Below are 16,470 nucleotides of genomic sequence, written 5' to 3'. Positions count from 1 at the left end.
TTCATGTTTCACTCCAAATTCCTACAGTAAATATAACTTAGTCATACTAAAAGTAACTACATAGGAGAGTGTATTTCAAGAATTTAGTGGATTATGCGATCTGTTTATTTTATAAAGATTCAATATGTGCTATATATCTAGTGAACCAAAGAGACATTTTACACAAGCTTACCATCCAAATACTCAATTTCTACAGTAAAAACACTGCAGTGTCATATTTCGAATATGTTGCAAAGTGTTTCCCAAGAATCAGAGTGAATTGATAATTTGATTTGTGTTTATGTAATTTGAAAATATACTATAGTGAACTGATTAGCTATTTGCACAATATTGCATACATTTGCATAATATTTTATCCACCTTCCCACATTAGGAAATCTTATGAGTAGCTAAGAAAGTGATCTTTGTAAATGTAGTGGATTTAACAGAAAAAGGGGAAGGTTTGAATTTCCAAAAAATAAAACATTTCTCTTCTACATATGCTTTAGCACACATTTTCTTTAGGTGCACTGGACCCAAGATATGTTTAATTAAGCTGAAGAGCACATTTATTTCAGATTGTCATTGCGTGCACGAAAGGCGCTACGTATGACGTCACGGCGTGGCGTGCGTGGATGTTACGACCACAAAAGGGTGCTTTCCGTGCATAGGTATTTACCACAAGTAAGGATTTACCGTGCACAGGTGTTTACCACACGTGAGTGTTTAGCTAAGACACACTCATAGCTCAGCTTGTGCGGTTTGATCTGTTTCGATCCACAAGAGTGGTGAGCAGCTGATATATTTACAAATAAAACGTTTGCTTGGGACTCGGTCAGCTAACCTAAGGTCGGGCCCATATGTTATTTAGAAGCTAGCTTACTAAGTAATGAAATGGAATTACAGCAGTTACGATTTAGCTTTATTTTGTATAAACACATCGGTTAGTTTGTTGAATGCCCGCTAAATTTCAGAAATGTCTCCATTCCGGGTCCGTGTTTGTTAGCTAACTCTCCTAGCTTAGCTAACGTCTGTAGCTACAACGCTAGCTAAGTTAACCAGAAATGTAGCCTATCGTAGTATGATGGTTATTTCTACATGGGATCATCAATTCCCCAGGGATTATGTTTAGAGACATGTGAATTGTTATATATGAAAGAAATGCTTTAATCCGTATTCACCTTGTAGCGATATTACCGCTAAATTAGTAATAGCTATTGGGCCTATCGGGCCGTAACGCAACATCGAAAGACGCAAAGAGACGTTTTGTGCTCTTATAGACGTTAATCTAAGTTAGTGCGAGGCCTTCTGCACTAATGCGTGTGCTTAGTGTCCCCTCCTTCACGCATCATGATGACTGTTCAGATACCCTAAACCAGATCCATTTACAAATTTTGGTTTGCACAACGTTTACTCCCTCAGTTTGTTAGGATGTTTATATAGTATAGTAAAAGTACAGTTAAGCATTTCAGACTTCTGCAATTTACCTGGGCATGCTCTGGGCAAAGTCTTGACTGACAGCTACCCATCCTTGCCTAATCAGTGCTTGGAGTTGATCAGTTTCTGCGTTTGTCCACAGGAAATTGAGCAAACCTAAACAACCAGTCTCAGGATGCCCCACTGTTGGTATGACAGAACTCATGGTAGCACTCATCTTTTCTTCTCCAGACAATCATTTGTCCAGATGTCCCAGTCAGTCTGAAGGGGGCTTCAGCAGAGAAAATAACTTTAGCCCAGTGTTCTGCAGTCCAGTCTCTCTACTTCCTGCAGAATATCAGACTGTCCTTGATGTTTTTCTGGGAGAGAAATGGCATCTTTGTGGCCCTTCTTGACACCAAGCCATCCTCCAAAAGTGTTCACCTCACTGTGTGCACAGATGCACTCACACCTGCATTCTGCCATTCTTGAACAAGCTCTGCACTGGTGGTGACTCGATCTTGTAGCTGCATTCTCTTTAGGGGAATGGTGCTTGCTTGACTTTCTTGTGTGCCCTGAAGCCTTTTTCACTGCAATTGAACCTCTCTCTTTGATGTAGTTGATTGATTAAATGGTTGATTTAGGTGCTGTCTTAAAAGCAGCAGTGTCCTTGCCTGTGAAGACTTTTTGTTTTTAATACAATGACGACTACACATGTTTCCTTGGAAATAACCATGGTTAACATAACAAAACGTTACGCACCAGCACCCTTTTAAAGAAACCAGTCTGCTCTTCTAATCAGCATGACAGAGTGATATCAGCTGCCTTGTCCTCGTTAACACTTTCTCCTGATCTAATGAGAAGATCACTGAAATGATGTTAGCAGGCGCTTTTGTGGCAGGGTTCAAATGCAGTGGCTGGAATGCAATAAGTTTTGTGATTGTTAATTTTCATGGCAAGGAATGACTTTGCAAATAATTGCAATTCATCTGATCACTCTTCACAATCTAGAATAAAAATTGTTACAATAAAAACTGAAGCAGCAAACTTTGTGAAAACCAAAATGTGTGCTAGTTTCAAAACTTTTGGCCACGACTGTATGCTTTATGCTGTATGTTTTCATTTGATTCACGTGCTGATGGCAGTCTGACTCATTACTCTTTAAACGGGTATCACATATAATCTGCTTCAGATCTAATTGTTTTTTAAAAAATTATGATACCTTAACAAGCACCTCAGTCTGATGAGCATACCACCATAACAGAACTCAGATCTTAAAAAAAAAAAAAAAGTAACATGAAGGCTGAGGGCAGTGTGGTAGCAAATCCACATCCATAACAAACTTGTGCCCTGACCACGGTACAAAAGAACTAGCTCTCTGGCACAGAAGCTAGAGTAGCCATTTAACCTTCCTAAATGATGGTCTTCATTACACACCCATTAATGAGACCATATACAGACATGCACAACAAAAAAGTTGGTGGCTTCAGAAAATAAGTGCAAGCACATTTAGGTCTTTTGGCTTTAAGTATCAAGCAAGTTTCAAGTATGTCTTTTACCTATCCAATCCCAAATAAGTCTCAGTTTATCAGGTTTTGTGCCTCAAGTAATGCAAGCGCGGCAAGAGTAATGACAGTACATGCGTCTGAAGTTGTATACTTCTGGAGAATTCCGCTATTGCTATGGATGCCTGTTATGTAAAGTGTTGTAGTCCTCTGGGGAATACTGTTGTTGCTATAGTTACTTCTCTTGCTATAATGTAAGGTGTTGTAGTCCTCTGGGGAATACTTCTGGGGCTATAGTGTAGGGTGTTGTAGTCCTCTGGGGAATACTGCTGTTGCTATAATGTATGGTGTTGTAGTTCTCTGGGGAATACTGCTGTTGCTATAGTTTAAGTTGTTGTTGTCTTGTTCTTTTAAGGTAATGTTGATTAGGGGACTGCATAACTGTGTCTTATTATAATTTTCCAGTTTCTTCCAGTGATCCCTACAGTACTGACTAGATTCTCCTCTGCCCTGCTATCCTATAGCATGTGTCCCTGGGTCCTGCTGTTATCTGTGCTGACAGTCATCACTGGTAAGTTGACAGAATGGCTTCTTTGTTTTCTAAATGTTTCAGCTTGGTCCCATTCTGTTGTATTATAATCTAGTTTTATAACATTATATTTTTTGTGCTCAGCATAGAAAACAGAGAACATACCTGAGCATAGAAAACATTTAGTAATTGGCAGAATATAAATTGAGGCAAATGTTATTTTGTTATTGATACATGAAATTTGCAGCCATTATTATTTGGTATTGGATGTATTTAACAAGCGATAGAGATGAATGTTTACCTTATATCTGAAATAGCCAACCTTGCTAGACTAGCTTTGGGTACTAGAGAGGAACAGAGCCTCTCTTCAGTAATTCTCTTCAGCAATATGCTCCCACAGAGGCTGGTGTGGAGTTGGGGGGTTAGAAGATATTGTGGATATTGAGGTTAGAGGTCAGGGGGTCGGGGGTGATATTGAGGTTAGAGGAGTGGGAAAGCATATTGGAAAGCAGTCTGGCTTCAAGGCAGCAAAGTCATCCGTCACTCATCTGGTCTAAAAGGGTTGTGGTCTCATTTTCTGCTCTTATGCACTTAATTTATTTCTGTTTTTTATTCTATATTTTATTATTTAATGACTTTTTTAAAGTCCACTTTCTTAATGTCTTTCAGTGCCTGTATCGGCTTCCTCTTCAGTAAAGGTGAATCTTCATGACAATGCTACTCTCCCCTGCACTCTGACATGTTCTGGTCTGCTCACATGGACTGTGTCCCATAAACCACGTGACATTCTGGCTCAGTGTAACCAGAGATCCTGCCAGTCAAAGGAGGGATTTAACATGTCCCATGATCAGTACCTGAAGGGAGATCTCTCCCTCACCATCACTGATGCTGATTACACTAAGAGGACCTGGTACACCTGCGCCTGTAATGGTAAAGACATCTGTGATGTAAGTCTGCAGATAGAGGGTAAGTGTCCTTGTTGGATTACCCAGTTATTGTTACTAAACCATTATTTATGTGGACAGATATATAAAGTACAACATAAAATTGTAAACTTCACAAACATCAGATATCTGAGGGAAAATAGAAGGAGCTTGTATATAATGTTAAATATTTATATCAGATTTGCAGTTCTGAGGTTACATGGTCAAATCAGTTGTATATTACAATGAAGTTTCTAATTGGGTTTTTCCTCAGCCTTGAGTTCTTCAGTTCAGATTAAGCCTGGTGAACCTCTGGTGCTGGATTTGCTAATGTCAGAGTTAGTGGAGGTGATTTATAACAGCACAGGTGCAGCTGCTCCCTCTAGTGAACAGATGTGCACAGTGGATAGACACTCACTGAAATGTGAACCTGAATACACTCAGAGAGCATCACTCATCTTTGCTGTTGAGCTGAGAGGAACAGCTCCATCTGATAGTGGAGTTTACATCATCAGAGACACTAGGAATGAAGAGATTATTCAAACATACACAGTTACTGTGGAAGGTAAGTGTGATTACTGTGATTTTAATGTTGTCTGGAATTACTTTGTTTGGGAGGGGGGTGTAGGTGGTGTCAATAACTATGTTTACATGCACATCAATGGTTCAGTATTAGTTAGACTATGAATGGTAGAATCATGTAAATGGTGTGGACTGAGTGACATAGTTTGAGGTCTTGGTCTTGGTTGGGGTCATGTGGAGCTGGTTGACTTTCACTGGACTCTTTGAGGTGGATTCTCACATGGACATTCTTGGATCCAGCCACTGATGTTATACGGCACTTTGTGTGATGCCTGCTTACTGATACCAAAACAATCATGAGTGTTTCTGTTTTAAGGTGTTAGAACCCTGTTTGGGTTATGGGTAGGGTTGTTTGGGTTTGTTTACATTTGTGTTATAGCCTGTGGCTCCTCCTCTTCTTGATGCTCCTCCTCCACCTGATCAAGTGTTCTGTCCTGTGCTGGAATTGTCCTGTACTGCTGTGTTGTGTCTTGATTGGCTGTCACATTCTACCCTACGCAGAATGCCCGGGAAGAAGCGATGGACAGAGATTCATCTCCACTTTTCCTGTGGCTGGTTTTGTTTGTTCAGTGAGCGTTGTTTGCTGATTGTTGTGTTTTTGGTCCTTTGCTGGTTAAATCATTCTGACTTATTGCTTTTCTGGGAATGTTTGCTGTTGTACATGACATTCTGTGTATAGAGTATTATAATAGTCCTGTGTGAATTGTTGTCTGGAAATAGGGAGTTTGATGCCTTTTTTATTTGCTCCATTCTTTACCTGTGTTTATTCATTTTTGGGAGTTAAGGAAGGATATTGTACTTAATTTTGTTTGTGTTCAGTTGGGACAGTTGGTTCTTTTGTGCAGCAGGGCTTGGTGGGTGGCATGTTTGCCTCTCAGCCTTCAAGTCCCTATCTGGGTGGAGTTTCCATGTTCTTCCTGTGTCTGCGTAGATTTCCTCTGGGTTCCTCCCAAAAACATGGAGGTTAGGTTGACTGGATCCTCTAAAACTGTCCTGTATCAATGTGAGTTGTGTATGCATGTAGATATAGATAGAGGTGTGTGTGTATGTGTGTGTCCCAGCTATGGTTGGTGCTCTGTGTTTGTGTGTGTCCCCCAGCTATGGTTGGTGCTCTGTGTGTGTGTGTGTCCCAGCTATGGTTGGTGCTCTGTGTGTGTGTGTGTGTGTGTGTGTGTGTGTGTGTGTGTGTGTGTGTGTGTGTGTGTGTGTCCCAGCTATGGTTGGTGCTCTGTGTGTGTGTGTGTGTGTGTGTGTCCCAGCTATGGTTGGTGCTCTGTGTGTGTGTGTGTGTGTGTGTGTCCCAGCTATGGTTGGTGCTCTGTGTGTGTGTGTGTCCCAGCTATGGTTGGTGCTCTGTGTGTGTGTGTGTGTCCCAGCTATGGTTGGTGCTCTGTGTGTGTGTGTGTGTGTGTGTGTGTGTGTGTGTGTGTGTGTGTGTGTGTGTGTGTGTGTGTGTGTGTGTGTGTGTGTGTGTGTGTGTGTGTGTGTGTGTGTGTGTCCCAGCTATGGTTGGTGCTCTGTGTGTGTGTGCCCCAGCTATGGTTGGTGCTCTGTGTGTGTGTGTGTGTGTGTGTGTGTGTGTGTGTGTCCCAGCTATGGTTGGTGCTCTGTGTGTGTGTGTGTGTGTGTGTGTGTGTGTGTCCCAGCTATGGTTGGTGCTCTGTGTGTGTGTGTGTGTGTGTGTGTCCCAGCTATGGTTGGTGCTCTGTGTGTGTGTGTGTGTGTGTGTGTCCCAGCTATGGTTGGTGCTCTGTGTGTGTGTGTGTCCCAGCTATGGTTGGTGCTCTGTGTGTGTGTGTGTGTCCCAGCTATGGTTGGTGCTCTGTGTGTGTGTGTGTGTGTGTGTGTGTGTGTGTGTGTGTGTGTGTGTGTGTGTGTGTGTCCCAGCTATGGTTGGTGCTCTGTGTGTGTGTGCCCCAGCTATGGTTGGTGCTCTGTGTGTGTGTGTGTGTGTGTGTGTGTGTGTGTGTGTGTGTGTCCCAGCTATGGTTGGTGCTCTGTGTGTGTGTGTGTGTGTGTGTGTGTGTGTGTGTGTGTGTGTGTGTGTCCCAGCTATGGTTGGTGCTCTGTGTGTGTGTGTGTGTGTGTGTGTGTCCCAGCTATGGTTGGTGCTCTGTGTGTGTGTGTGTGTGTGTCCCAGCTATGGTTGGTGCTCTCTGTGTGTGTGTGTGTGTGTGTGTGTCCCAGCTATGGTTGGTGCTCTGTGTGTGTGTGTGTGTGTGTGTGTCCCAGCTATGGTTGGTGCTCTGTGTGTGTGTGTGTGTGTGTCCCAGCTATGGTTGGTGCTCTGTGTGTGTGTGTGTGTATGTATGTCCAGCTATGGTTGGTGCCCTGTGTGTGTGTATGTATGTCCAGCTATGGGTGTTGCTCTGTCCTGGTCTTAACCTCCTCCCCTTGCCGTGCACCCTGCAGTCCTGTGGGTTCTGTGGTTTCTGATAGAGAGAACATTGTGTGTAAATTGGCTGCCGCTTCTCATCGGTCTACGAGTGATTTGAGAATAAAAGCTGATTTCTGCCTGTAAAGCGTCCTTGAGTTTGAGAAAGGTGCTAAATAAATGTAACCAACTAAATAATAATTTTTATTTCTAGTGTGGCTTATATTTTTTTAGTTTGGCCTTGTCTGCTCCTGAAGCTCAATCCCTACATACGACCCTCAATAAATCAACAAACACTTCACCCTCAATATCACTGTTCAAGTCTCTCAGTGCTGTAGCACCTGAAGACTAGACCAGGTGATAACAAGGAGAAGGGCAAGACGCCCCAATACACCATCATAAATATAATCCCATAGTCATTATAATCCTGTTTGTAGAGGGAATCAAGGAAAGGAGTTGTGATATTTTTACAGTTAATGTAGTTCTCAATAACTGCATTACAGCTCCAGACTATTAAAGAATGGCATCTTGTCATCTTAAGAATCCCTAGTAGTGTGATTTTATTTTTTAAAAATCTGTAAACTCACGCATTGATAAACTTTATTGTGTCATGAAGAGGGTGTTTATCATTGTAAAGTCAGACTGTGCTGTTGTACATGTAAATGAGACAGAAATATATAAATATCAACAGACTAGTCTTTAAAACAGAGTCCTGGTTCTCAAAGCCATAGTCCTGCTGTTGTGTGCACATAAATGTAATTACCTAATTGTGCTGTGTGTTAATATGTACAGTGCCTCCAAGTAGTATTCAAGGTTTACACATTTGGAGTTAACTTAGCATTATGAAATTTGGACTGTAGATGGGCCTGGACATGTGAAATGCACTGCAGCAAAAAAGTGTTATTTCTCTGTTTGCAAAATGTAAAAAAAAAAAAAAAAAAGTTTACCAGATGGTCAATTATTATTCAGCCCCTCAAACCAACAGAATTCTGTTTGGTTCCCTCAAGTATTAAGAAGTAACTGAGGTATTAAGATCAATGAGCTTCACATGCTTGGATTAATTTTGTTTTTTCCCCACCTTTTCTGACTATAAAAGCCCCTCCCCAAACAAGTGAACGGCACTCATGCATAGTCAACATGGGAAAGACTAAGGAGCATTCCAAGGCCATCAGAGACAAAATTGTGGAGGGTCACAAGGCTGGCAAGGGGTATAAAACCCTTTCCAAAGAGTTTGGCCTACATGTCTCCACCGTTGGGCGCATCATCCGGAAGTGGAAGGCTTATGAAACTACTGTTAACCTTCCACAGCCTGGACAGCCTTTCAAAGTTTCCTCCTGTGCTGAAGCCAGGCTTGTCTGAACGGTCAAGGCTGACCCAAGGACAACAAGGAGGGAGCTCCGGGAAGAGCTCATGGTGGTGGGGACATTGGTTTCAATAAACACCATAAGTAACGTACTCCACCGCAATGGTCTCCTTTCCAGGCGAGCCTGTAAGGTACCTTTTACTTTCAAAGCGTCATGTCAATGCCTGTCTAAAGTTTGCTCATGATCACTTGGAGGACTCCGAGGCAGACTGGTTCAAGGTTCTCTGGTCTGATGAGACCAAGATCGTCTTTGGTGCCGACCACACCCAGGGCATTTGGCGAGAGGATGGCACTGCATATGATCCCAAGAATACCATCCCTACTGTCAAGCATGGTGGAGTTAACATCATCCTGTGGGGCTGCTTCTCAGCCAAGGGGCCCAGCCATCTGGTCTGCATGCACAGGAAGATGGATAGCACAGCCTACCTGGAGATTCTAGCCAAAAATTGCAAAATCTGCAGGTGGTTGAATACCACTTGGAGTCACTGTATATGTATAGCCAGTGATGGTGTAGTAATTGTGCTGTGTGTTAATATGATGGTCTGGAGCTTCAGCAGTGATCATAGTTATGACAGAGCACAGGTGGATCATCGGAGGAAGGTGGTGGTCAGGGTGGTAGTAGTTGTTGTTGTGGTTGTGGTTGTGGTTGTGTCAATACTGTTTAAATAGTGGCTTATATTTACTGACAATTCTTTGTGTGTGTCTGTTGCAGAAGTCCAGCCATGTCCCGATCAGACCTCCACAGTGACGGTGTTGACGGTGCTCCTGGCTCTGACGTGGGTGGGGCTTGTGGCAGCAGTGCTGGTGATTGTGCAGCTGAGGAAAAAAATCAGCAGATCCAGAAAGGAAATACAGTGAATGGAGACCGTAACCATGACAACAGAGGAGCTAATATGAATGGACTAAACCACTCAGATGAAGAGCAGAGGTGATCTCCCAATAATTACCATGAGAGTCTGAGAGATGATAAATGATTTGGCTCTCTTGTACACACACACACACACACACACACACACATATGTACCCACAATGCCTTTCTCTGTACCATTCAGGGATCAGAGATCAGTGTATGTTTGATCGTACCTGATCAGAGTTTTATGACGTTAGCACTCCTGAACTCACCTGGTAGAGCAGGTACAGTAAGATACATCTCCAGAATCATGGTTTGATCCTCAGAGAGGACACATGCTGTCATACTGATAAACATACATCAGTCACTATAAGAGCATCTGCCCAATACTGTAAATGTAATGGAAAGATGTTTATGTAAAAAATGTAATATAAAGATGTTTATGCAAATATTACTATGAGATCCTGTGATGTAATTTAATGCACATGTAAATATTTTTGTGTCAAGTCATGGAAAAACAGGTATTTCTTTCTGTAGCATCTTTTAAATTTTAGTTGCTTTTTATTTGAGTCTCCCCTTATTGTCCAGGGTATATTTTCAAGAGTTCACTTGTGGTCTTGGTGATTATGGTCAGTTGTTGTGGTTAATCTTCCCAATGCTGTAATGCTGCATTAATTTCAAAGCATTCTGCTCAATAAGTAGCTAAGGTTTGCCTGCCCAGGTAAAGCAATCTCCAGTATTAAGTAAATCATACATGTATTATGGAAACAGGCCTGCTCCATGTCATTTGGTTTTGAGCAAGGTTGACAGACCCTGTGATGTTTACTGTTTTTATCAGCTGGCTATTATTAAATGCACTTGCTAGTTAACAGTCTGTAGAGTAATCTGTCTAAGGGCAAGATCAGTTCACTAGAGTTAGAGCTGAGATATATATGGATAACAAGATGAATCAACAGGCATTAAGTAATTAGAAAGTAAAGATTGTAAACAAACAGTGTTAGAATCAGTAGAGTTGTCATGAAGTGCAGATATGTACTTAACTACGTTTATTTTCTAAGTGTAATAAGATGAAAATTTGACAAATTTTATGATTAATCCATAAAGGTTTAAGGTACAGTATCAAAATAAATGGTTCCAAAGGGAGGATGAAGGCATTAATGAAAGGAGAAGGAGTACACAGACTGGTGCTTTTGGTATAATATGTAGTTTGGATGTCACGGATTGCTCGCCTCCTGCAAGTCACGTGGTTTGGCCCGCCACGTGCAGTGGGAGGATCCTCGTTTGTGGCCACACCTGCACCTCATTTGTTTATATGTATTTAAACCCTCATCATAGTGTGCAGGATCGTTGGTCATTGTGGATGTAACGTCTTAATGTCATGGTTAATGTTCTTGTCATCATTAAACGTATGCGTGTTTATTGTGCTTGTTTCATGTTAACCGTTACAGGTTCATGTTTTTCGTGTGTAATGTACGTCCCAGTCACTGGAGTCTGTGTGTCCTGCGCCTCACCCTGCGGCACTCGGGCCACCACGCATTACATTGGAGCTTGAGGTCCACTGTTGAGTCTTTTTGCCAAGCCTGGTGGCTGTAGCCTTCAAATTCAGGGAGATAAAATGTCATCAGTACAAAATGCAATTTGCTCCCAGGAGTTGCTTAATGTTTATCTTTTTGAAAAATTAGAAATTTTATTTTTCATCTACTTTGAGCCAATGATGTTTTAAACTTTGCTCATGAATATTAATGAGGTGTTTTGCTCTGTGCCTCTGCAAATCCAACTGCTTCTCTTGCAGTGCCTTATGGGTAAAAACCTGCCATGTGTTTTTTTTTTTGTTTGTTTTTTTTTGTTTTTTTGTTTTTTTTTTTATCTCAGGCATATAAGATGTAATGCGTTTATTTTGAAATACAAGAAGAAATCATGTTTTACAGAACTTTTTGTTTAAATGTATTACTGTATTTTGATGCCTGATGCATTGTTACCAAAATACAATATTTTAAATGCATCTATGCTCTGTTTATCCTGAAACTGTCGATTAGTCTGATTGATATTTTTGATATTTTGAAGTAAATGTTACAAGTCCCAGTTTGAACACAATTTATTGCAGTAACAACAGACACAAAATGAATACTTTTAATGTTTGAGGCATTTAAAAAGGGAGCCTTTATGGAAATGATTCATGTGAAATAGCTGTTATTTCTTAACAAGTGTTAGCAAGTAAAAACAGCACACTAAAAGAAAAACATATTTGATCAGTGGATTTATGTTAGAGGACCAACTGGATAAAAATGTAATTTTGCTCTTAAGTATTGATCTAAACTCTAATGGATATATTTCAGTTTACTTTAAGCTCTCCTGAGGAACTTGTCAGGGATCCCCACTCTCACCTTCCAGTTAATTCAGTACCCACGCTTCTTATAATTATTGAATCCTTTTTTGAGGGAAGGTTAATATTCTTAACATGAACTGTGTACCCAAAATTAATGATCTACTACAGTCACTTCCACTGGGGGTCCCGCTGATATATTTTAACAGTTTTTAACAGTTCGATGCTCTGTGTGAGATTTATTTGAAAATTACAGCAAGCTGTTGTGAGTGGTGGTCTAGGGCTACCTAAAAGTTTATTTTATTATTACACTTTAGCCTTAGACGTTTGGCTCACTGGTCACTCCACTCTGAAAGGTCTCCCCCATGGTACGGAATTCACCATCAGCCCCACTGCCACTTTTACACTGTGTCTCAGTAAAATTATCATGGTGCAGTAGTTCAAACCATGTGGTTTCAAATTTGCTAAACATATGGAATAAAGATGTGGAATAAAGCCATATGTTTAAATGTAATCCCTATTTGAATCCTCTAACATTTCACTAATCCCAAAGTTATGTATTGCAAAATCCCCCATTATGTGAAAGGAGTGGGTTGACTGTGTTATATTAAATATATATAGATAGAAGATATTTATGATTTATGAAGGGTATAAAAAACATTTTGGATCAAAACTCATTAAAATCTTTCAACCAGATGGTGCAGGTATTTAACTTGCCCAGATCACAAATTTGGAGATATTTGCAATTAAAACATCTGCTAAAGGGAACTTTTTGGCGAAGTCAAAATTATCCACAATCGGCAGAGTGGCTTTGTGAGATGTTAAATATATACGGTAAGAGACATGAAGTATCTTTACTAAATATATACGGTAAGACATGAAGTATTTGTTTACTATTCTTACTCCTCCCCATATCCGTGTGTGTTTGTGTTTATGTATGTGTGTATGTGTGTGAATCACGCCCCTCCCTCGTTAGTTGCGTGTTAGTCATCAACACCTGTCCCTTGTTAGTCATCATTAACGTGTATATGTAAGTCCTTGAGTAATAGTCAGCCCTTGTCAGTGTTTAACCTGACATATGCTGTTACCAGCCACTTCTGTAGTGTTTAGTGTCCTACTTAGTGTTTGCAACATTTCTTTTATATGTAGTATCGCTGTTTGTGTTTTGCTTTCTGTTTTATGTGTTTCTGTGTGCGACACTGCTCATCATTTCAGCATTTCAGTCAAGATACATTAAATCATTCCAGTGTTTAATCTGGTGGTGACTCTGTTCAAACACTGGATTCTGTTTAATTTGGTGGCCCACACTGGTCAAACACTGGATTGTGTTTAATCTGGTGGTCCACACCATTAATACACTGGATTGTGTTTAATCTGGTGGTCCACACCATTAATACACTGGATTCTGTTTAATCTGGTGGCCACACCGTTCAAACACTGGATTCTGTTTAATATGGTGTCCCACACTGGTCAAACACTGGATTCTGTTTAATCTGGTGGCCACTCTTTTCAAACACTGGATTCTGTTTAATATGGTGGCCACACTGGTCAAGCATCTCTAGGCATGGCCTTGACTCTGCCACTGGCTGTAGTAACCAACCAATCAGTTAGGCTGAACAGATGGAAGGGCCGTTTCCTGTTACAGTAAATCACCAATCAGACTGAAGAGTTAATTTGGGAAAAGAAGAAGCCCCAAAACAGCAGAACAACTAACATTTTAAAATATATTCTTATAATAAATGTGAGACATTGTTCCTTTATTTTACTTTATTTATCTTCATTATCCATAATCATAATTATCTACATTCACAACATTTCATTCTGCCATAGATGAAACATGTTCCTGTGACGTAGGCGGCACAGAGGAAGCGAGAGGCGAAGTCGAACAGATATGTTCTTTATTTTCCATTGAATTCTAATGAAGCAATAAATGGGTTCAGTTAAATCTCCTGAGTTGGAGTAGTGTTGCACCGACAGACATATGTGACCCTGTCCGCTAATGCACAGCGCTGTCCCGCCGAACCTGTAGGAATATAAATAGTATTAGGTTGTGATGAGGAGCAGGTGTCTCCTGTTAGAAGACAGGTGATTGCAAGCGGGGCAGGTAAGAGGTACGGTTCTGGTCTGGAGTGGGCGTGTCCTTCCCGGTAGGGAACTGGCCTACTGTGACAGTTCCACACAGAAAGTTCATTAAATAGGTCTGCAGTTCATAGACTACAGAGTACATGTGAACCCACACAACGCTACAGAGTACATGTGAACCCAAACAACGCTACAGAGTACATGTGAACCCACATAACCCTACAGAGTACATGTGAACCCAAACAATCCTACAGAGTACATGTGAACCCACATAACCCTACAGAGTACATGTGAACCCACAGAACCCATGTTGTTATTTATTCCAGTAAATATACTGGCCTTTTTTTATCTTTCTAAATGTCACATATTAAACATAAAACTTACAGAACACAACAGAAACTGTATTGAAACACACCGTTAATTACAGTCCCAACTTGCTGTCTCTGACAATGTGAAATATTTTGTTTCTTTTATTATTATATGGTGGTTTCTCTGAAATATTTATTGATCATATGTATTGATAACTTGGCATAACCCACCAGAACAATATCTAGGCAATGTAGTTTAGACTTTGTAGTTTCACAGAACAGCATTATCAAAATGTTAGTAAAAGTGGTTAGTAGGTGTCACCGTGGAGATCAGTGTCAGGTGTTTTGAAGCAACCACCTGTAGTGCACCAAAATACAGTGGACAAACAACTGATGTACACTGATTAAGGACAAAGGTACCACCACCTATAGTGTACTGTAAATGTAGTGAACAACTGATGATTAAGGACAAAGATACACTACAAAACAATGTGCACATATACGGCCATTTCAGTATCTGTGTGCTGAGGGAACTTTGATAGATATACAAGAGCTTTTTCATCCGCATGTATTACACATGTTGCACACAACTCAAGGTTTTTAACTGATTAACTATAACAAATATCAGGACTGTGGGGATTCTGAACCAGCACTGAAAATCTTTAGAAAATCACTAACCAAACATAATCTGTATATATAATAAGTGGTTTCAGTCGATTAAAAATGATTCCAGTTAATCACAATAATAGACTATGATTAATCATTATTAATCATGAAGTTTACAATTTTAATACAGTATTACAATACTAGTATTTGCTTGTATTTTGGGGAATTAAACAAATTGATGTGTAGTGTTGGAATAAAGGAATGCATGATAAACTGGAGAAAGGAATCCATTGTTTTGCTTTATTGTATTGGAAAATCTCATCTTAGTTGAATAAGAAGGAATATTTTTAAACTTGCCGTTCAGCACATGTGTGTTAAATGAATCGGTTCCAGCAGTTTGTTATTAAATTCGTATTAGATGCATGTATGTTTAAGTAAGTGTCACGAAACGCTAGAAACACAATAACATTCATATACCCACACTGCTTTTTAAAGCACAATTTCTTAGACGCTTAGTGTAATTTATTATTTTTATTTTACTTTTTTTTTTTTACTGTGGCTACATTTACAATTTTGTATTTGTCTAATTTAGACTTTATGCAGTATTTACTGGGGATACCCATACAGTTCCCTGTATTTGGTTATTGTAGTGTTTGTAGTATTTACTGGGCTTACATGTACAGTTCTGTGCATTTGGTTAGTGTGGCTTTATGCAGTATTTACTGGGGTCACATGTTACATTTCTGTGTTTGGCTACTTTAAGCATTGTCTGTAGCCTGTATCTGGGTGTTATGCTGTGTCTGTAGCCTGTATCTGGGCGTTATGCTCTGTCTGTAGCCTGTATCTGGGCATTATGCTGTGTCTGTAGCCTGTATCTGGGCTTTTTTGCTTGTACTCGTATACTGACATTTCAATCTCTGCCTCTGTCAGTAACATTAAGATGAACAAATTACAGCAGATTGATCTGAATGGAATATATTTTTGTAATTTGTGCTGGACATAAATAAAACCTTTTGTTCTCAGCTAATTATTAATATTTATGTTTAATTAACCTACACCCTTGATTTATTGGTGATAATTAATTCAAATTGGAATTTCATAGGTTTATTGATGATCCCTTGGCTGATCTCATGAGAATATCATAATCTGATAAGGAATGAAATTGTGTTCAGTTTATTATACACTATTATAATATTGATTTGTATCTTTGTATTAACCTGCATAGCCTGAAACTACTCTGTGCTGTGAGGCCTTTTTAGTGTACCACCACAACCCTAACCCTGTTGTAACACAGTGTACCACCACAACCCTAACCCACTGGCAGTAACACAATTTAGTGTACCACCACAAGATGTTCACTGGTCCCATCTGTCCCCCACTAAATATTTTCTGCTGGCACCACTGCATAAGTAACCAGGGTTGCAGATCATTCAAAGTTTAAATTTCTATCTATTAAATTTTCTATCTTTCTATCTATCTTTTCATAGTCAAATCAAATATAAAGTTGAAGAGGGACACAGTTTCTCCTTGTATTCTACACTCTCTCTCTGTCTCTGTATCTGCAGTTTTTTCAATCATGTACATGTTCATTCATAAGATATGTTTTGGTGTTACTGACTAACACAGAGAT

At 40.1% G+C, this 16,470-nt stretch overlaps 1 protein-coding gene across 1 annotated transcript; it reads left to right on the top strand.

Annotated features, from left to right (window-relative positions):
- Positions 1-616: 616 nt before the first annotated feature.
- Positions 617-15,879, top strand: LOC113568406 (uncharacterized). Its single transcript, XM_035526386.2, has 5 exons — positions 617-663; positions 3,425-3,471; positions 4,099-4,395; positions 4,627-4,917; positions 9,384-15,879. The coding sequence occupies exons 2-5, from the start codon at positions 3,426-3,428 to the stop codon at positions 9,527-9,529; spliced, it is 780 nt and encodes a 259-aa protein (XP_035382279.1). The 5' UTR covers positions 617-663; position 3,425; the 3' UTR covers positions 9,530-15,879.
- Positions 15,880-16,470: the final 591 nt, after the last annotated feature.

The sequence above is a fragment of the Electrophorus electricus genome, chromosome 1 (genome assembly GCF_041902795.1).
Source record: "Electrophorus electricus isolate QZ-2024a chromosome 1, ASM4190279v1, whole genome shotgun sequence".
Taxonomy (NCBI): Eukaryota; Metazoa; Chordata; class Actinopteri; order Gymnotiformes; family Gymnotidae; genus Electrophorus; species Electrophorus electricus.
Note: the sequence above shows the minus strand (reverse complement) of the source record. Positions and strands in the feature narration are given on the sequence as shown.